The sequence below is a fragment of the Phyllobates terribilis genome, unplaced genomic scaffold, assembly GCF_046119375.1.
Source record: "Phyllobates terribilis strain yellow unplaced genomic scaffold, ASM4611937v1 Scaffold_7103__1_contigs__length_39956, whole genome shotgun sequence".
Taxonomy (NCBI): domain Eukaryota; kingdom Metazoa; phylum Chordata; class Amphibia; order Anura; family Dendrobatidae; genus Phyllobates; species Phyllobates terribilis.
In genome coordinates, this window is record NW_027369844.1 from 1989 (window position 1) to 25043 (window position 23055).

General features: G+C 40.2%; 1 protein-coding gene across 1 annotated transcript; it reads right to left on the bottom strand.

The window, feature by feature from the left end:
• Positions 1 to 17532: 17532 nt before the first annotated feature.
• Positions 17533 to 21737, bottom strand: LOC141251471 (uncharacterized). Its single transcript, XM_073670327.1, has 6 exons — positions 21680 to 21737; positions 20719 to 20986; positions 20182 to 20639; positions 19621 to 20100; positions 19311 to 19548; positions 17533 to 18037 (listed from the first exon to the last, which is right to left on the bottom strand). Exons 1-6 carry the CDS (start codon positions 21735 to 21737, stop codon positions 17533 to 17535), a joined length of 2007 nt encoding a protein of 668 aa, XP_073526428.1.
• Between the last annotated feature and the right edge of the window lie 1318 nt (positions 21738 to 23055).

The window sequence follows — 23055 nt, forward strand, 5'->3', positions numbered from 1 at the left end:
TACAACTTGTTGTTGATGAACTGATGACGTAACCTTCTACAAACTTCCAACTTCTGTCAGATTAGTTGTCGACATATTATTTGTTCTTCTTTGTGGTCAATATGTGCTAACATAAATTTGTGCTATAATAATAATAATTTATAAATAATAATAATTGATTTTTCAGGAATTCGACCAATAAATAATGAGCACCTAATTTATAGTGGAAAACGTGGTCTCTCCTAGAAAGAGGTGATTAAGATTTTATTTATAACCACATTAATCCTCTTAATGGACCTCCTCATTTAATCCTCTTAATAGGCCTCCTTTTAATTAGTTTGGAGTCCAAATCACCTAACTCTAGTTCGTTAATGTTTCCCTTTGCTAAGCATATTCAACTCATGGACTATAGTAAACTGCAAATAAATTATGAGAGAATTATTTGCATGTTGTTGTTTTTCTGTTTACATGCACTTCTGGTTCGTATAGGAGGAGCGCACCAACGTAGGGGTGAAATACAAAAATAAGAAAGAATTGAAAATGTTTGGTGCTCTTGTAGCAGGCGCACCGAAGTTGGAGGATTTTGGTGCTTCCGTCTCAACGCCTTCTATTGTTGCCATTTGGACACATCTTGAAAACACCTTTTGGACCACCTTCTCGCCCATGACCAAGTCATCACTGATAGAACGGGAAACCTCACGACGGTGCAGGAAGAAAAAGTACTCGAAGTAAAATCCAATGGGCCCATAACCCAAGCAAGAGCGCAGTCAATATCCCAAGGTGTCCAATCCATAGCGGCGTGCAAGACCAATGATGATGTTGGTCGGAAGGTTCAAGATCAAGTAAATACCCTCCTCATCATATCGGATCGCGGAGTGTGAAGATCATGTGCCAACAAGGACCGCGAAGTGACATATAGCGCAATGTAGCTTTGCGTGGTTTAGCTAACTCGCTTCCCTATATGTTCTCTCTTATCTTTTCTTAGTTATTATAAAATCCTTAAGATAGTTGTTATTTGAAGACATATGAGACCCTTGCAAGGGTACCCCCGGTCATCTCATGGGTCTAGACCTATTTCCTAGGCCTTGGGCTTTTTATCCATGAATAACTATATTTATGAGGTGTTACCCTTAGTACCATACAACTTGGATTAATTTGAAAAATATTGAAGTTATCATATCTCCTACTCTTCCAAAACATGTCAGTGGTTGTCTATCAAGGTTCATGCAAACACATCCACAATCAAGACTCACCTCCTTCACGCCTCCCATTCATCCACACCAAACCAAACACTAATCGCTTCTGCTTATTCATTGTTGTTCTGTTTCTACCTCCACCTTTCTAACGCGGTCATCATCCCCTTTCCCTCCATCCACTCCACTACCAGACTCCCTGCCGGAACATCGTTGTCTTGAACCAGGGAAGTATGCCCTTGGACCCATGATCCTAGTGTGATATTCACACGTATTAATTGGTATCAGTTAGCCAATGGCTTCAAGCTAAGTCACTTCTTCCCTCTCTAGATTTACTTGCACACCTTCACTTCTTGTTCCTCATTTTTGCTTGTTTCATTGTTGTTTTGGCGCGTTTTGTTCTTGTGTCCTTCTTGTTCTTAGCGGCCGATTTTACATTGTGTTTCCCAAAAAAGATTTCCCGCCAACCCTAAACATTTAATCCACTTTACTATAGTTTTCAAGTTGTTTTCACTTTTTGAAGACTACTATTTCTGGTAACAACTTACCCACCTTTTGGTTTATTTGTCCATTTGTAGTAAACTTTTGAAATTATCCTTGTGTGGGTATCTGTCCTAAGAAGCGAACGTACATGTGTCAGACCTCTGTTACATTTGACACCTTCCTCCCACTTCCTCACTCTCACCCCTTCCTGACCACACCCCCACCATCTGTGTGTGTTAGTTTTGATCTCGGCATATCACTCTTCGCGCCATGTACACAAGACTTAACGCTTATGGCATTTGTTATCTCTCACTTCTTCTCTTCTTTGGTTTACTAATCATCACTGCGGTGCCTTGTCTTAATATCAGTACAAGTTATTTTCAACCAAACAAACATGTTGCTTCCCTCCAACAACAAAATCATCACATATCTAATAGGAGTCAAAGCAACAACGCCACAAGGCTACATGGGCAAACCCACCACAAGTCACACTACGGTCCATTGTCATACCTTACTGCGTTCCCTTATCTCTAGTCTTCTGGAAGTCCATAGTGGATATTGATCCCGTGCCTCTGGACATAACGTGTACGCAATCTATTGCTTGATTGTTATTTACTTGATTACTTGCATTTTTCAAGAGATTGCTTAACATGGTGTTTAAAATCATTATGCATGGTGTTTTTTGTTTCCTACTAATAGTTCATGTTTTTTCTTTATCACGGCACATACACGGGCTCCCCTATACCTTGTGTAAGTTTATCTACTGTGGGTTGACTCGTGATCTATCTTGCTACTCTTTGCTAATTGTACTTCTGTGTATGCTTTGACCTAGTCACGTGTTCAGTGACTTCATTAGGTACTTCTACCCTAGTCCAAGTCATGGATGCTTCTTTGCAAGATCTAGCCATCATTCCCACATTTGCGGACGCCACATCTTTTGAGGAGGAAATTGTAATGCTCAAGCATTGGCCTGATTTCCTTGAGTCTGGTGGGCGTCTACTTCAACATAGGTGACCCATATGTCATCTATGAGAATCGTATATGAAATAATGGAAAAGAACTAGGGTGATCTTCTCCATCCGCCCATGCGCGCTCATCTCACTTAACATGTCGTGATACCCCTCTGCCACACATTCGGGGTACATCACGATCTGCTCGTTTCACACCTCTCACTTCCCCCATTGCAGAATGTCCTAAACACATGAGATCTAATGACCTCGCCTTTGTGCAAGCGATTAAGACCACCCACACTCGTCGAGCTAGACTGCTTCGCGGACAATGCAGTCATCAACACTATGTTTCGCCAAATGACACGGATTCTTACGAATCCACAGATGCTTCTGAGGATGACTTTGAGTCGGTGAAAGATGATCCTCCTTATGATGAGCCTCTCCATGAAATCTATGACGATGAGGTAGGAGGCGACTTCACCCAACAAAGCTAGCACCATGGTGGATTATTATGAACAACAATTGCGCCAATATTAATGTCACACAGCTTGCGCTCGTGCTCCTTCCAGGTATCCTTTTAACCCTTCAATCTTTTTTCTCTTAACTCTAGTATTCCTCTACAGTCACACTCATCTTTTCCTCCATGGAACCCGACACCTCAAGTACCTTTTCCACCCGCGACAATGCCATCACGTACTTCAACACCCCGCACTCATTTCCTTGTGGCCTCCTACAATGGTCACATCGGGGATAAGGTTTGTTAGGGATGTCAGGGATGCGGTCATGTGCAGCGCGATTTTCCTAAAAACAAGTGTGTGACATACTCTGCTCAATCCAGATATGAATCTTTTGATGAAGCGCCACGCTATGATACCTACAGTGATGAGGAACCCATTACTCACGATCTTACCTCCCCTATGGCCAACCTCGCGCAAGAAGACTATACTTGTGCACCCCTCGACTCCACCATCAGTGTGCCACTGAGTCTAGTCACTCGTCGCGTGCTTACCATTAAGGATATTAACGGCAGAACTTGTTCCACACTTGTTGCTTGGTCCTCAACGCCTTTCTCAGTTTTATTGTGGATGGTGAGAGTTGTTGCAACCAATGTTATAAAAAACGAGAGGCGAGAGCTAGGCGATGGGGGAGGGCCTAGTGCCTAGGCGGTAAGGCGGGAGCCTAGGCGGGGCCTAGACGGATTAAAAAATGAGTCATCCATGATATTTCATGACCACATTGTCTTCAAATTCATGATTATCAAACAAATTGTGTTGGAATTTGATTGTATATGCTATTATAAGCCTTGTTATGTTGAAACAAATAAAAATTCATGACAATTTCAAAAATAATTACCACTTTTGCAAAAAAATTATACTTTTTTGTACTAAAAACGCTAGGCGGGTGCTAGGCGGTGAGCAGGTGACTAGAGTCTAGGCGAGGCCTAGGCGGGATTTTTAGAACACTGGCTGCAGCATATTCAACAAGAAAACGTATTGCACTCATCCCCATGATTATTGATGGTAAAGGTGACGTTGTAAAAAGGCAATGCTATGTAACATTTTCAATTGATCATTATACGGACACTGTCATTTGTGATGTTATTGTTATGGATGCTACACACCTTTTTCTGGGTCGCTCTTGACAATTCGACCGGAAAGTACTCCATGATGGTTTCTTGAATACATATCAATTCAATCACAATGGAAAACGTATTGCACTCCTCCCCATGACCCCAAAGGATATCCTAGAAGACCAAGTTGCAAGGAGCCATGCTAAAGTTGTGGAAAAACTCAAGCCTAATAGTCATAATCGCGCGAGCGCCGATGTATCTCCTTTGCCAAGCTCCACAGCATATGACGTGCCTAAGATCCCAGCTTTCGTTGTTCCTATACAAGAACATGTGAGCACTAGATGCTTCTCACCCAACATCGTGACATCACCACCATACTTGGTGGTCGGTGTCCTTGTTTCTTATTAGTGCCTAAGCATGGTATTGAGAAAACCCCTCCTAATACCACACTACCTTCGAGAATGATGAGCTTACTCAAACACCGGGTGAACTACCAAGTGGCTTGCCCCCTTGCGTGGAATTGAACACTAGATCAATCTTTTCCTATGTGCTTCTCTGCCCAACCGTGCATCCTATTACGCTAGTCCTGAGGAAACTAAGGAGCTTCAACATCAGGTGCAAGAGCTCCTAGACAAACGCTATGTGCATGAATCATTGAGCCCTTTCACTCCCTATCATTCTTGTTCCAAAAAAGGATGGATCCTAACACATGTATGTGTATTTCCACACAATCAATCAAATCATTGTGAAGTACCGACACCCAATTCCCCATCTCGATAATATGCTTGATGAACTTCATGGTGCCACTGTGTTCTCCAAAATCGACCTTCATAGTGGATACCACCAGATCTCAATGTGTGAAGGTGTTAAGTGGCAGACCGAAGCAAGGTCTATATGAATGGCTTGTTATTCCATTCGGGCTTTCTAGTACCTTCATACGGCTCATGAACCACGTCCTCCGCCATTTTATTGGTAAATTTATGGTGATGTACTTTGACGATATCCTAGTTTACAACGCGTCCCTTGGCCATGTTCGTGTTGTCTTGATCTGCCTTCGAGAGAACACGCTATATGTTAGCTTGGGAAAATGCGTGATTTGTTCACCTTCCACAATCTTCCTGGGTTTCATTGTCGGTCACAATGAATGACCGTGTCCTACTACTCCTACTCAGGTGCACTTTTTCCTTGGCCTTTCCGCTTTCTATCGTCATCTCATACGCGATTTTAGTTCATTGGAAGCCCCATTTCATGAATTCACCAAGAACGACGTTGATGTCCTATGGGATGACAAGCACGAGCACGCGTTCTTACCCCTTAAACAATGTTTGTGTAACACGCCCCTTCTTTAGCTCCCGAATTTCTCTAAGACCTTTGAGGTCTAAAGTGAAGTGTCCAACATTATCGTTGGTGGATCCTTTCTACAAGACCGCCGTCATATTGCCTATTTTAGTGAGAAATTATTCGGTGCAACGCTAAACTACCTAACTTATAACAAGGAACTCTATGCCTTGATCTGCATTTTCAAAAAATGGTAACATTATCTATGACCGAAGGAAACGTGGTTTCCAATGCTCTCTCACAGACATATTCCTTAAACTATGGACTTGATGTCTTTATTTGAGTTTGCATTTATCAAGTTGCTATATGAGAAGTACCCTTTCTCACATCTCATCTACGTGACTTGCCTTGACAAAGGGGAAAATGATACCTATTTTGTGGATTATGGGTACCTCCACAAGGCCAAAAGTTATTTATACCAACCTCCTCCATTCTCCATCTCCTCATTAAAGAGGCTCATGATGGGCTTGGTCATTTTAGGGTAGCTAAGACACTTACCGCCCTTCAAGAGCATTTCTTAAGGCCTAAAATGGCGCACCATATCCTTTTCTATTGTTGCGCTTGTTCAACTTTCCACCATGCCAAATCCAAAGCCCTCTCACATGACCTACACACACCATTGCCTATCTGATTGGCCCCCTCAGGAAACTTATCCAAGGATTTTGTAGCAGGTTTTCCAATGTCTACGAAAGGAAGAGACTCTATTTTCATGGTGGTCGACCGTTTCTTTAAGATAGCTCACTTTGTGGCGTGCAAACTCCATGGCATTCCCAAGTCCATTGTATGTGACTCCGATCCCAAGTTTGTTGGTCACTTTTGGCATTCTTTATGGGGTATGGTCGGGACTCATCTCCTACTCTCCACTAGTTGCCACCCCCAAACAGATGGTCAAACCGAAGTCACCGCACCCTAGGGACCCTCCTTAGAGTCATCCTCAAAACCAACCCGCACCGTTCGAAAGACTTAGGCTCTTGTCTAGAATTGGGTTATAACATGTCAATTAACTCGGCAAAAAAGACATCTCCCTTCGAGTTTGTCTATGGGAGGAATCCCCTCACTTGTTGGACTGTGTACCGCTTCCACTCCGCGAGAAGGACTATCCCAGAGCCTGCAAAGTCATGGATTTCATCAAGGAGCTTCATGCGCATATAGAGGCACATCTGGAGCGCCACATGGTTCAATATGCGCGACAACCTAACAAAGGTCATCGTGTCATCTCCTTTGAACCTGACAACTGTGTATGGGATCATCTCCGCAAGGAATGTTTCCCCTGCGTTCGATGTTAGGCTTGCGTGGTGAGGACCCCTTTAAGGTCCTTAGAGATTTGCGACCAATGCCTACAAGAACGATCTACCCGACTCTTACGGTGTACATCCCACTTTCAATGTCGGAGACCTCTCCCTCTACTCTCTATTTGACCTCGAGGAAGACGGTATTGAAAAGAGGATGTTTCTCAACCAATAAGGGGAGAGTGATAGCACGGGAAAGCACACGGAAGCGCAGGAAGAAAAAGCACTCGAGCTGAAATCCAATGGACCCATAACCCCAGCACAAGCGCGGTCAATATCCCAAGCAGTCCAGTCCATAGTGGTGTGCGAGACCAATGCTTCTCGGAAGGTCCAAGATCAAGTGAAAACCCTCATCACCATCTCGGGTCACGAAGTGTGAAGATTGCGTGCCCACATGGACCGCAAAGTGACATATAGCGCGATATCGCTTTGTGTGGTTTAACTAACGCACTACCCTATTTCTTCTCTCTTATATTTCCTTAGTTATTTTAAACTCCTTAAGATAGTTATTGTTTTAAGACGTGTGGGATCCTTACAAGGGAACCCCCGGTCTCTTCATGGCCTAGACAAAGTTCTTCAGTCTTGGGATTTTTCCATGTAAAATTCTATATAAGGGGTGTTACCCCTAGTATTATACAACTTGGGTTAATATGAAAAATGTTGAAATGAGCATAGATCTTTCTCTTCCAAACCATGCCACTGGTTTTGTATCAAGTTCCTGCAAACACATCCACAAATAACACTCACCTCCTTCACCTTTCCCATCCCTCCACGCCAAACCAAAAACTTGTCGCTTCCACTTGTTCATCGTCATCACATTACTACCACCACCTTTCCTAGAGCGGTCATCATCCCCTTTCCCTCCATCCACCTACGCTACACCACCAGACTCATCGTTGGAACATCATTGTCTTGAGTCAAGGAAGAGATGCGCTCGGAGCCACGATACTAGCACGATATTCACACGTATTAAACACCATATATTGACGGCCTCTACAATGGCCGAAATCGTCGTCACCAAAGTAGAAATCTTGCCGTCGGAACTGACAAGGTATACCGTTGCCGAAAACTCACACCTCTTGGGTACAATGTTGTGCACCTCTTTCTTCTGGTGTTAGATTCATGATTAGATTAGAAAGAAGATGAAGAAGATAGAGACGTTTGAAGGAAGATGAGGAGTCAGCGGCGACGATATTGAAAAGGAGGAAGTTCTTTTTATCTGTCCTGTTCTTAAAAACATATTCCCAATATATCTACTCCTTAAAACATTTTACTAAAATGTTCACTTTTCCATGTTCAGAATAGAGACGATGTGCTAGATTTATTAAAAAATCACTATAAACGGCATCTCACATATTTAAAAAAATGCAGTGTCTCTGATAGAGGTGGTAGAAAAAAGCATAAAAATTTTGGCAGGGAGCTAATCAACAGCTATACAAATCCAGGAAGTTGTTTGCAAGAAACCTACATATTTTGCAGGAGTGGTAACTAAAGCATTACTCTTCCGTTCACTTTTAATATCTCTTATAACAAATAATCATTTGGTAAAATATTACAGAGAGTGGATAAACTGGGAATATGTTTCTAAAAGGTGAACATATATAAAAAAAACTTCGAAAATGAGGGAGGAAGAAAGTGATACGCACAGTTCAAGCGCACCAATTTTTTTCGATAAAAAGAAGCAATAAGTTTTTTTAACATAGTTAAAAACGAGGTTGCCTTCTAAGGTAAGGAGCAACCTAACCCATCCTTTCGGGTGATCAATAGAAATTCCTTCAACAAAGGGTGAAGGATCTTTGAATGATTCAACCTATCTCCATTGCTGAGATCTTAAGCAATATCACACGGGACAGGATTCTTGGATAGAAAGTCTGTTGCCTGGTTAGCCTCTCTGTAGCAATGACTGATCCACACTTTCTCAAAAACTTTAATTAGATTCCTCACTTTCCCAATGACCATGAAAATCTCCCATTGCGTGTCCCATTTATCCTACAAGTTGTTAATAACCACAAGATACCCTCCACAACAATATAACTTTGTTGCAAATTGCACACCTCATCCCCAGGAAAAGAGCCCTAGCTTCCGCCTAAAGGGCTGAAGATGTCCTGGTTGAGTCCCTTTCTATTGCTAGCCTTTTCCCCATATGGTCACGCAGAATGCACCCAAGCCCACATTGACCTGATAATCTAACAGAGGCATCAAACTTTAACTTATGGAAACCCACCCTTGGTTTCTTCCATCTCACAACATTAGGTTTCTTGCTAGGTCTAGACATCTCTTCATCTACTTGAACCTTCATGTTCTAACAACAGCAACAATCACTTCTGGTGTGAATGATTGTGAGTCATTATTCTAAAAACGACGTTGTTTCTATGAGACTCGAGATACCACCAAGCAATACACATGATATTAAAATTACCATTTTTATGCAAGTTCTCCAGACACCATAAAATAAGTTGGTGCGCTCCCTCACATCACACCATAAAATATACCCTTATTTTGTGTGCCTCTATTTGGCGTACAAAAAATACGTATAAATTATATTAAATAGATAAAGAAAAAATGTGTGTGTAATTGATGAATAAGCTTGTTATTAGCACAATTGGACTCCATTTAGTCAAACTATAAGGATACTTAGCATTTACAAAGTTTGACTTTTGAATGATTTTGGGAACTCAATAGTTATATTGACCCACATGATGAACATTGTTATTATTATCGCAAATGGACTCGACGTAGTGCAACTGTAAGGATACTTTTTTTCTAGTTAGAATATAATGATACCGAGCTCATACATAAAGACTAATAAATAACCTTGTACTAATCATAATACATGAACACAATTTATGAATATAACATAGAATTACAAACTAAAATAGATATGCATAATTAGAATGTATAAGTAGTAATTGTAATACGTAATAATAGTTTATACATATCGACCATTATTTTATAATCATAGTATATAAGAAAGAAACGTATATAACCAACTAGAGTATATAAACAATAAAAGTAAAATAATAATTGGCGTACAATTATAAAAAAACGTATTATCAACTAGGTCCACTAGTCCTATTGAGGCCCTATGTGATCAAATCTCGTACTCCTCTTCAGGTACATGTTAAGTATCCTTATAGTTTGACTACATTAACTATATTTACGAGAATAATAAGTGTAATCTTCAACCCAACTAATCTCATTAAGCCCAAATCATTTAAAATTCGAGTTTAATATGTTCTAAATGTTCTTATAGTTTGACTACGTCAAGTGCATTTACGAGGATAACAAGTTTGTTCTTCAATTGGGCATAACTAAGCCCATTAAAGTCCATATTATCCAAAACTCGAACTAGTAGTCAGCAACGTGCTAAGTAGGCTCTCCATCTTATCCGAGTTGTCTATTTCTAATTCATTTACTTTACTTGAGTTAATTTACGAGATTACCAACCATATTCAGCAGTGGCGTGTTGTATGGGATCATTAAGAAACAAATGGTTTGAAACTAGTATACTTGGTTATATATGGGCCAAATAAAGCTTGTATTGGGCTTAAGTTGAGTTTATTAACAAAATTATCAACCTTATTCGTGAATTGGGCCTATATTAACTCATTCAACACATAATTTATTTATTACATGTGTGGTTTTGCTCTCGGTCGTGCAATTTTGTTAAAAGAGCGCTCATTGGACTAACAAGTGTCACAAGCTCGTAGTTTAGATACTCATAGCTTATCAATTTGAGATATTGTATCATTTAACACAAAAAAGAAAGGTGTTCTCTTATCTTTAATCGGATAGTAGCTTTTTTTTAATTTTCTCAAAATACAGAGAAAAAGATGTTCATACTCTTAGTCCTAAAATACTCAAAAAAACTATCTTCTATGATCTATGGCGTTTTCCACGATGATTTCCTAGCTACTTCCATGGCGATTTCGTATCTTCATTACCACATTGCGCTCTCTCCATTTCCATTTATGTTGAAGAGGAGAAGAAGAGGAAGAGAGGTGAAAATGGCGAGGAAATCCAAGTTAGATTATTACTAATTCTTCAAACTCCTTCGCATTGCCTTCGTTCAGCATTGGTGCTTGAAATATTGTTGGTGCTTAGGATTATCTATTGAGCCTTGCCTTAAGAGGCCGAATTGTCACAGATGCAGCTCAGTCCCTCTATGAACTTCTGAGAGGAATGATGTGCTTGGTCAAATATTTGTAGATCAATCATTCTTTTGAAGCCAACAAGATACGAGCTGACCAGCTGATGTTAGACATTATCAGATAATGATCACCGGATTACAGAAATAAGCGGTAAGCACATGATCGATCATACAGAGAGAGAGTGACGGAATAGTAATAGAATAATGAAACTTTAAGTAAAAGAAGGGAAGAAAGAAGGGTTTTTTTATCTCACAAAAGAGATGTAACAAACAAAAAAGGAGCAGAGAACAGACAACTTTCGTGGATTTGTATATATGTTGGTGGAATATTTCACTTAACATATCAGTTTATATTAGTTGATTTCGATCCTTATATCTCCTTTACCCGTCATTCTTGATTCCAGTGTTATTCTTATCCCAATCTAATGATCTAATTACCATGGTCTTTAGTAATAGTTATAGCGTGCACGGACTAACAAGGTACATGAGTTAAACTGCAACCACGGTGTATGCTAACTCTCCGAATTAAACACACACAACCATTCTAGTGTAGATAGTTGTGCTACTAGATTAGACTGCCAACCAAATTTGAATAATCGCAACGATATGATATATATTAACTAACTAGATGATCAAACTAGAAAAGCAACATAAAGCAATAATTTTTAAAATCAAGAGAATTGCCAAATGACATGAATATGAACCAAAAACTGATAAAGAAGATACTTATAAAACCTAAACCATTATAAACCTCAATTGTCAAGAAAAAATAATGTTAAACTTAGTTCCTCATAGGCATTGGAGACAACTTCCTCGATCTTCTCAATAGTAGACTCTCTCCTTGGGGCGCATGAAAGAAAACAATATAACTTATAGAATCTTTTCTACTATATGAGAACGAACCAGAATCTGACATTATCTTTTATACTCCATCTGTCCCGAAATGTTTGAACAATTTGAGCAAAAGTACATTTTTTAAGGGCATTTAATGAGGAGAGAGGTGTGGAAAAAGTTGGGGATTAAATTAATCCCAGCCAATCAAATTACAGCATTGATTTCTCTATAGCCCATGAGAACTCAGTATAATTCTGCCTAGGATCACCAACTTGGCATTAACATGTTCTTAAAACTTTACCCCAGTGCACTTTATTCATCTTCAACAACCCATATTCTTTATCTTAACTACCATTGTAAGTGAAAAACAGAGCATAAGGGGGGAGGGACATTTTTGGAGTTATGGCTTCAGCTTTTTTAGACTTAAATGAGCTGCCAACATGTGAAGAAGAAGAAAATTTAATACAACATACAACTGGAGGTGGGGACCAACCAACACAATTTGTGGACAACACATCTCAACAGAACAATGAAGGCAACCAAGAAACGCAACAGTTGCATCATCAACCAAACTCCAAGCTAAACAACAAGCAACACATGCAGGTATTAAACATTATACTCTCAAAATCTCGGGGGGGGGGGGGGGGAGTTATCACATGGGGCAATCAAGAAAATATCACAAGAACTCAATCTGTCAACAAGAGTAATTGGAAGGATCTGGACAACAACAAGTAGGGGGCAGAGTTTCAATGTGAACAACAAGTTCAAAAACTGTGGGAGAAAACGAATCCAAGTTTCTCAAGAAGACAATACGAGATTAAGCATGGGGGACAGAACATGCTTGAGGAATCTAGCAAGCAAGTTAGAAATTTCAAAGAGCACATGTCACAGAATGACCAAGGCAGGAGTCATAAAGCCACACACAAATTCCCTACATCCAGGCCTATCACCAGAGCACAAATTAATAAGACTAAGATGGGTGCTCAACTTGTTGCAAGGCAACACATTAGCAGAAAAGAGTCAATACTAACCTATGTATGACTTCGTCCACTTGGACGAGAAGTGGTTCTATCTCACAAAAAAGAGCACCAGAGTCTACCTAGCACAAAATGAAAAAGGCAAGTAAGGAGCAGCCAGTTCAAGCAAATTTATCCCTAAGGTAATGTTTACAGCTTGTGTTGCTAGACCTGGGTTCAATGCAGAGGGGGAATGCATCTTTGATGGGAAGATTGGAATCTTTCCATTCACATACAAGGAGCTAGCCAAAAGGAGTTCAAAGAACAGATGCAAGGGGACAGTCGTAACAAAGCTTGTGGATAGAGTCAACCAGAAAGTAACTAGGGCTATGCTAATTGAACAAATTCTACCAACCATTAGAGCAAAGTGGCCTAATGATGGGATGCATAGAACAATTTTAATCCAACAGGACAATGCAAGGACACATATCACTCAGTCAGACAAGGAATGGCAAGATGTTTATATCCAAGGAGATTTCACTTTCATCATAACTCAACAACCAGCAAACAGCCCAGACTTGAACATCTTAGACCTAGGTTTTTTTAGAAGCATTCAGTCCATAATGCATAAAAAGGTGTCCAAGGATGTTGATCACATGCTAGAGTGTGTTACTGATGCATTTTATGAGCTAGACCCCCTAACACTAGGCAATGTATGGATGTCATTGCAAATGGTTATGAATGAGATACTCAAGTGCAAAGGGGGAATGGGTATGACATGCCACACATCAACAAGAAGAGGCTTGCATTAGAGGGGAACAAGCCAACAGAATTGATTGCACCTACTTGGGCTATAGTAGAAGCATGGAATGCAGTGAATGCAGATGCAAGTGCAGCGGGGACATCAAATGCAAATGGGCCAATGGATGCACATGCAGCTAGTACGTCTAATGCAAATGCAAATGCAACCGTGAACGTAAACAGTTAAGAAGAAGAAGAAGAGTTGCTTGATGATGAGTTACTTGATGATGATCATGAACTATAAATGCTTAGCTTAGATTATGCTTATGAATGCAATATAATGAATGTCAACGTTGAGATGAAATATCATAACCACTTGTCAAGTTATGATACTCATCTCATTGTATTTTGTTGTTCAACATGTAATATGGACCTATATGAACCTATCAATGTCTAGAAAGTGCAAAAATTTATTCTCAGTGTTCCCAAATGAATCATTCCTCTAGCCCTAATCATACCCTAACCACGCCCAAAATGCCGCCTGAGTCATAATGACTGGTATCATAATGGGAGGTTAGGCCATAATTGTTGCTCAACAGAACCACATCTCATTCTTAAAAGGGTGTCATCATTGAATAAAAAAAGAAAAAAACAATCTCAGAAGTCTCCTAAATCCATCACTGATTTAGGCCAATCAGATGCTTAACTTCCCCATTACCATCCTTAGTCATGATGATTGGTTGCATAAGGGAGTTAGGCAACTGAATATTACAGAAAAGGTCTAAATCTCAGTTAATACAGGGATCATCACTGATCATGCATGAATGCAGCTACATGTTTCCCTAGAACTGTTCATACTCTTAAGGACACGGGCAATAAATGGGACATGGCCATGCTAATTCACAAGGTTGTAGACAACAGAACATCTGATGGGGACATTTAAGCTTCAAGACATAAGCAAGGCAACATGCAACTCATACTAGGGAACTCTAAGCTTCAAGACATACGCAAGGCAATAGGCAACTCATACTAGGGGACATGCAAGACAATATAATATGGGAATCATGCAAGGCAAACGGCAACAAAGCTTAGGCAACAGATAACTACCACAAAAGTTAGCATGGGCAAGCCTTTGTGCCCATGCTCAAACAGTTAGCACAAAATTGGTAGGAGCAACCAGTTATGCTCCTACCGAGATCAAATTATCCGATACAGACTATTAAAGAGTTCATTTTACAGTCAAAAACACATGGAACCTAATAGTAATACCCAAAATATGTAGTAAGGGTTAAAGACTTATCTATTGGATGTTTGAATCATCATCATCAGTAATGATGATGATCTTCTTGAAGCCTGGAGGGGAACTACTCCTTGGAAGAGTTGGCTTAGGCAGAGAGGGGGGAGGGGCCACCCTCTTCTTCTTCTTCGTAGGCTGCTCTACCTCAACTGAGGTCTCTGGTGATACCTAGTTCACACTACGGTTGTCACCTTGCTCCCCGGAGTAGCTATGCTTCCCCTTGCAAGTACCGGCCAACCAGTCACACCTTGGCTCCCCGTAATACTGGAAGCACACCTCACTTGGAGTGGGCACCCTCTGCTTGCCCTTCTGCAATGACCTCAGATCATCTTCGGTAGTCCATGAGCAATCCTCGGGTCCGGAAATGTGGCTACCCCTAAACAATAGAAATACAAAAGTCTTATAAGAACAAGGCAAATAAGTCAAACAAACTCCAATACCAGAGACATGGACTCATCTCATTCAGTTTCAGCAATTAATTTGCATAGATCGAGCTAGGGGACTCAATGTAGCAACACACAATATAAGGCAACCATGTGGGAGATTGACATTCATCTCTGATCATGAGCAATGGGGACTCAGCGATAAACGTCAACCTCTCAACATATCAAGACCAACCGTAAGCAAACATGCAAGGGACAGAGCAACCAAGCCAAGGTGTAACAATCCAAGATATTGAAAGATCAAAATATATCTAGCAACAAGAAGGGGAAATGTCTATTGTCACACAAATTCAGAGACATGCAAACCAGCCAGGTCGTACAACAAAGCAAGACATAAAGAGATCGACATCAATCTAGCAACAAGGAAGGGAAACGACAGTTATCCCATAAGATACATACACATGCAACCCATCCAAGGTGTATAACAACGCAAGACATAAAGAGATCGACATCGATCTAGCAACAGTGAAGGGGAAACGACAGTAATCGCACAACAGACATACACATGCAGCCCAGTCAAGGTGTTTAACAAAGCAAGACATAATGAGATTGACATCGATCTAGCAACAATCAACGGGAAACGACAATAATCACACAACAGAAATACACATGCAACCCAGCCAGGGTGTTTAACAAAGCAAGACATAGAGAGATCGACATCGATCCAGCAACAATCAAGGGAAAACGCCATTTAAATTCGAAATTCAGTAACATGCAAGCGCAGCAAGGGAATCGATCCGATCTTGAACTCAAATAACAACTGCAAACAATCAAGATCGATTTAAATCACCCAAATCAACAAAAAAAAAACGATTTCAAGCTCAACAGCAATATTGGGGACGCAAAACAGAGCAGCGAGAAAGAAGTTCAAACAAATAAACAGAAACAGAGCAAGGTTTGGGGCGACATCATTCAACAGAAGACCCAAAGGGACAGATCGAGATTGAATTCAATCACCCAAAGGAATCGAACTCGATCTTCATCTCAAGATCGAGTTCAATCACCCAAAAGCACCAAAAACAGAAGTTTTCAAAATGAACACCAGTATTGGGGACGAGATCAAAATCAGCCGCAGCAAAATCCAAGTTGAAACAAAAATACGCAAACAAAGCATGATTGGGGACGACATCATTCAACACAAGAGGAAGATATCGAGTTCGGTTTTAATCACCCAAATCAAACAAAAAAGCAGATTTCAAGTTCAAGATCGCGATCAAGAGCGACAACCGAGACCCAGATGAAGATCGAAGATCAAGATTAAGATCAAGATCAACGATCAAACAGAAGATCAGGATCAAAGATCGAAGGCCCAAGAACAAATTTCAAACAAAAGACATAAACAGAGCAAATTCGAGGACGAGAAAGAGAGAGAAGAAGGGATCAGACCAAGATCCATGACAAAAGAGGCGGGGATCAAGCAACGAGAACGGCGCTAGGGTTAGAAGAGAGAGTAGAGATAGAGATTGTGAGAGAGTGAATTGTGAGAGGGGTAAAAATTAGGGTATTCGGTGGGTTTTTTGGGCTGGGTTTAGAGGGTTGGGTTAGGGCTGGGTTTGGGTTAGTTAAGTATGGGTTTTGGTCAGTCTAATTAGATTGGGGTAGAATTAATTTTGGATGAGCTTATATGGTTGATTTTCTTATTTTTTCAGCCCAAATTTAAAAATGATTACACTTAATTAGGGATGAATAATATTATTTCAATTTTAGTGATTTAATAAGTTTAATTAATTTCTTTTCAAACATAACTAGTGAAGTTAAGTATAGTTCATGAATGTTAAAAATTGTGAAATTTGAAAATGAAAAAGTTTTGGTGGGAGAAGTAGTTGGAATATATGGACAGTTGGGTATGGTTTGATAGTTAGAGAGAAATAAATAAAGTGAAAAGTGATGATGAATATGAATAAATATATAAAGAAATAGAGCTACATAGATATCATTGGAAGAAAGAGTATCTGCAAAAAAGAAAATTGTTCAAACTAGAAATTGTCCAAATTTTAATGGGCGTCGATTTATTATTTATGAGAAAGATAATTACTTCTATTTCAATCGAATGTATCTTTGCCTTACTCGGCTGCTGTCATTCGAGCTGGAGGAAAGAACAAAATACAGCAAGAACAAAGGTTGGGTAAATTCAAAGCAGTCAGCTAAAATAACATCCAGTTGTATGTATTGTTCTCAGCAAAATCATACAAAAAAAGAGCGAGCAAACAGATCAACTCGCAGCCCCGCCCGTCTTCCTTTCGTGTCCCTTGCAAACACAGTTATCAAGACTCGAGTCTAACCCCTATCCTCGAAAACTACAGCAAAACTCAAAGCTCATCATGACCATCCTCATCCTCAGCGTCCTCCGACGCAGCACCAGCTGGCCCGCCACCTGTCCTCTGGTACACAGCTGTAATAATCGGGTTGCACACCGCCTCCACCTCCTTCAACTTCTCATCGTAATCCTCCTTCTCCGCCGTCTGGTTATCGTCGAGCCACTCCAACGCGTCCTTGACGGCAGCCTCGATCTTCTCCTTCTCGTCTCCCTCGAGCTTCTCCGCCAGCTTGTCCTGGTCGTTGATCTGGTTCTTCATGTTGTAGATGTACGTTTCGAGACTGTTGCGCGCGTCCACTCTCTCCTTCACTTTTTTGTCTTCTTCTGCGAACTCCTCGGCTTCGCGTACCATACGGTCGATCTCCTCTTGGCTTAAACGGCCCTTGTCGTTCGTGATTGTGATCTTTTCCGACTTTCCGGATGCCTTGTCCTCGGCTTTCACGTTCAGGATACCGTTTGCGTCCACTTCGAATGTTACCTCGATTTGAGGTGTGCCTCTGTCAAGAGTATAAAACATGTCAGCGTCACAGTAAAAAAATACAGGTTTGACCCGAACCGACCCGGTTTCGGTCTTGGTTTAATGCGTTCGGTTAAACCGATCTCTGAATAATAAAAAATAAAAAATGTAGACTTGAGTTGCATTCGGTATGATTGAGATTGAAGTCAGTTGAAGTTGAAATAGGGAATTGAAGTAGTTAAAATGAGATGGGTAAAAATAAACTAGTTCAACCACAGCAATTGAAATTGCTTCAACTCACATATCTCGGTTGAAGAAAAGTGATTGAAATCGATTGAAAACAACCTCATTTCAACTGATTTCAATCGATTGAAATGAGTTGTGTACTGAACGCGTTTTAGGAGCGTTGATTGAAGGAACTTCAATCAGTTCAATACCCCTCCCGAACGCAACCTTGTTAATTCACTGTTTTCTGATTTCTTTTTCCCCAAATTTATGTCGTTTGTTCCGAATTTGTGCCTTTTTTTAATTAATATATATTTTTTGGTCTGACTTGAACCGACAAAAACCAAACCAAACTAGACCTAGCAAAAAATCAACCCGACATGCAAACTCGACCCGACCTGTTTCTAGGTCATACAAACCAGACTCGGTTTTAAAAACAAAAGAAGTTTTGACCCGAGAAAATCATGGATTTAAGTATGACCCGAATCGTCAACCCGACCTATTGGGGCTAGAATATAAGCATAAAAGTTATGAAACTATCTAAAAATATTAATTTATTTTTATTAAATAAATACTCCCTTCGGATACAAATACATGTTTTTAGATAAAATTTCAACAAATTAAGGTAAAATTTTCACACAAATTAAGTATATTAGAAATGTAAAAAGCAATGTCTAAAGAAATAAAGTAGTGTTAATATAATAATTATACAAGGATAAATATGGTAAAAGTATGAAAAAATTGGTAAAATGTGTATTTGTATCCAACAAAAATGTTCTGAAATGACATGTATTTGTATACAAAATGAGTATTTTTCTTTCTTAAAATAACATTTTATTACTTTTTTTAAGAAAAATTACCAAAAAGTGAAGAAAAATAAACCGACCCAACAACCGACCCGTTATGATGACTTGAAATGACTCGACCCGGAATGATCTGAACCCGAAACTCTCTAACCCAAACCCGACCTGATTAAGGTCTGGAGCCGAACAATTTCAGTTCCGAAAAATGTCTGAATTCGGTTTCGGTTATTTTCGGGTTGGTTTTGGGTCAATGGACACTAGGCTCAACTCAGGGAAGAAACAAACCTTGGAGCTGGAGGAATGCCGGTGAGATCAAACTTCCCAAGAAGTCTGCAGTCTTTAGTCATACTCCTTTCACCTTCGAACACCTGAATAGTAACAGTGGTTTGCTGGTCCTGGTAAGTGGTGAACACCTGCGACTTTTTGGTAGGGATGACAGTGTTCCTAGGGATCAACTTGGTCATCACTCCTCCCACAGTTTCAATACCCAAGGTAAGAGGTGCAACATCCAACAGAAGGATATCTGCAAGTTATTAAGATCAAGTAAGAAACAGCAGTACAGTTGAATATATACAAGTCAATCTCATTCACTCACCTTTGGTTTCTTCACCGCCCTCTCCACTGAGAATACCTCCCTGTACAGCAGCACCGTAAGCAACGGCCTCATCTGGGTTGACCCCCTTGTTGGGCTCCTTGCCATTGAAGTAGTCCTTGAGAAGCTGTTGGACTTTGGGGATTCTAGTACTTCCACCAACGAGGACGATTTCGTCGATCTGGTTCTTCTCTAGTCCAGCGTCCTCCATGGCTTTCTTCACTGGGCCCATGGTCTTTCTGAACAGGTCGTTGTTCAGCTCCTCGAATCTTGCTCTGGTGAGAGGCTCGGAGAAATCAGTACCGTCGAATAGAGACTCGATCTCTACACGGACTTGGTGCTGGCTACTCAAAGCTCTCTTGGCACGCTCTGCTTCTCTTCTCAGCTTTCCCAATGCTCTGTTGTCCTTGCTGATGTCCTTGCTGTACTTCTTCTTGATCAGCTTGATGAAGTACTCCATGATCCTCTGATCGAAATCCTCACCTGGAAAAACAGAACAAATCATTGTCAAGTTTCAAGTCAAGCTAATGTTTGCTCTTTTAGAAAGTATTTGAGAAGGTATACCTCCCAAGTGGGTGTCTCCGTTGGTTGAAAGAACCTCAAAAACACCATTGTCGATAGTTAAGATACTGACATCGAAGGTACCACCACCAAGGTCAAAGACGAGGATGTTCTTCTCACCATCCTTCTTGTCCAAACCATAGGCAATAGCTGCTGCAGTTGGCTCATTGATAATTCTTGCGACATTCAGGCCAGCGATTACACCAGCATCTTTTGTAGCTTGTCTCTGGGCGTCATTGAAGTAAGCAGGAACAGTGACAACTGCGTCCTTGATCTTCTTTCCGAGGAAAGCCTCTGCAGTCTCCTTCATTTTTACAAGGATCATAGCACTGATCTCCTCAGGGCTGAAGACCTTTGTCTCTCCATCCTTGATCTGAACTTGAATGTAAGGCTTTCCATCTTTGTTCACAATCTGGTAAGGAACAAGTTTCATGTCCCTCTGGACCTCTTTGTCCGCAAACCTGCAGGAAATAAATTTCACCCATTGAGCTTTAATGAAAGACAAGAAATGTAGAAGAAAAAAAAGAATTGGGTCCTTACTTTCTCCCAATCAATCTTTTAACGTCAAAGATTGTCCTCTCAGGATTGACTGCTGCCTGATTCTTGGCAGCCTCTCCAATCAACCTCTCAGAGTCGGTGAATGCAACCCAGGATGGGGTGATACGGTTTCCTTGGTCATTGGCTATTATTTCTACATGACCATTTTTGTACACTCCCACACATGAATAGGTAGTACCAAGATCAATCCCAATAACTGTTCCTAGCTTGGGAGCTTCATCCTTTGCAATAGTAAAGGCAAATAAAGTTCCTGAAAGCGAGAAAACGGGATAGATGAGATTAAACGACCTTCGAATAACATCTGACACTAATAGCAAGTAGAAGGCTGTGTCCCATATATAGGATATCATACGTCGTCATAATATGAATCGCATGTTTATGATAATGAAATAAGTATGTGGTGCTAGATTTCAAATCCTCCAAACAGCTTGGTGAGCTAAAGCGACAATCAGTAACTGAAGAGAAAATATTATATTGCCAGACTTCATCTCTCACTAGATCCAGCTAACTGATGTTTTTCCTATGAGAGAGGATATCTTCTACTTAATTCTAGTCAGAACGGAAAAGGAAAGATCGGGGTCAATGAAGCAAATACATCCGCATTTGGAATAATTATACGGCGAACAGCATGCAAACATCAATTACGAATCAGTATAACACAGAAACGCAAGCATATAAATATCTTAGCAACAACAACAAAATGACACATTTACAAGCACTAAATTTACGAAAAGCTAGACAACTAGAAGTGAAAGATCCAGATCCGGAAGAAATTCGATCGCAGTACATTACACTTCACCGTCACACTCTAAATCCTCAACAGATGAAATCAGAAAAAACAGAAAAGCGTATATAGCAGCGAAGCAGCAGTTTGAATCGGAAACACCATTTCTTAAGATCAAGTAAATCGGAATGAGAAAAGAAAGAGATCAGCGACACTCACCGCACAAGATGATCCCTAAAACAATCGAAGACATTCGGGCTCTCCAAGCACCGGCCATTGTTTAACACCACTAAGCTCTCCTTTCTCAGAAGAACGCTGCAGAGATCTGTTTCTGTTTTTGTTTTCGGTTCCGCTTCCAAATGACAACAGATATCGTTCACCGGAGGGTTTATAGGAAGGGGGGAAGGACTCCTTTCTCTCTCTCTTCCTGAAGGGCGTGAGTTGAAACGTGTCACGGATGATGACGTGGACCAATGAGATATTGGGATGTTTAGATCGGACCAATCAGATGCTTTCTCTTTCTCAACGGTGTTTACGGGGACGTCAAATGTTCGTGTGCGAACGCGGGGGAGGAATAGAAAGTGTCATACGTAATGACGTGGACCAATGAAAATTTTAAGTGCTGTGTCTCCACCAATTGGAGTCCTATTGTCTCGCTGGATCTAGTGTTTTCTAACGGTGAACAGAGCACCGGATTTTTTTTATCGGATTCATTCGGTAACAATCATGAAGTTTGTAATTTGGTTGAGTTGAGTGTAATGTGTTAGTTTTATGTGAAAGATGTATAATTTAGTTTATTTTAATTAATATGATGATACTTTAACATAATGTAGAGTGTTGTTTTAATTGGGTAAGATTCATTTAAGAATTAAGATTTGCATCAGAATTAAGAAAAGATATGGTTAGTCTCTTTATAGTAGTTTTATGTAGTAAATGTGCATCGAGTTATAAAATACTCCGTTCTATCCTCTTTTAAAGATCTTATTTAAAAACGTTATTCATAGTTTGTGGTTCTCATCCCGATTACTCTTAGGTCCCGTTTGTTATAAATTTTCGAAAACGTAAACGGAATGAAAACGAGTCTAGACAACTTTTACGTGATTGTTCACTCATCGAGTTGGTTTAGCGACTTGCAATTCACTACAAGATGGTCTTATCACTCCGTTCGGCAAGGGTATTTGTTTCCGCTATACGATGGTGGGGTTTCAAATACTTTTGACGAAGGGAGTCACACTACCATCTTATGGTGCATCACAAGCTCCGAAACCAACTCGACCAATGAACAGTAACGTGAAAGTTGTCTAGATTCGTTTACATTCCCTTTACGTTTCCGGAAAATTATAACAAACGAGGCCTCAATGTATAAGAAATAACATAGTCATACGTGGTCTAGTTTTATTCGTCTCAATAAACACTTTAATAATATTAAAATTTTATAATTTTTGGAGTTGTATTATTAGATATATTAACGAAACAAGACACATCTCTGCAGGTGTATCGGGTTGAAATGAGATCTTATTTAAGGACAGAGGGAGTAGTGTTTATTGAGTAGTGGTTAGCAAGTTATATATTGTTGGAAGTATATAATAGCGTAT

Excerpts from the sequence above, each read along its gene's own strand:
- LOC141251471 (XM_073670327.1), bottom strand. The coding sequence starts at position 21,737 with ATGGCCGGTGCTTGGAGAGCCCGAATGTCTTCGATTGTTTTAGGGATC. Across the intron at positions 20,987-21,679 it reads TTTAGGGATCATCTTGTGCG|GAACTTTATTTGCCTTTACT; the intron begins GTGAGTGTCGCT and ends TCTCGCTTTCAG. Across the intron at positions 19,549-19,620 it reads GGGCGGTGAAGAAACCAAAG|ATATCCTTCTGTTGGATGTT; the intron begins GTGAGTGAATGA and ends AATAACTTGCAG.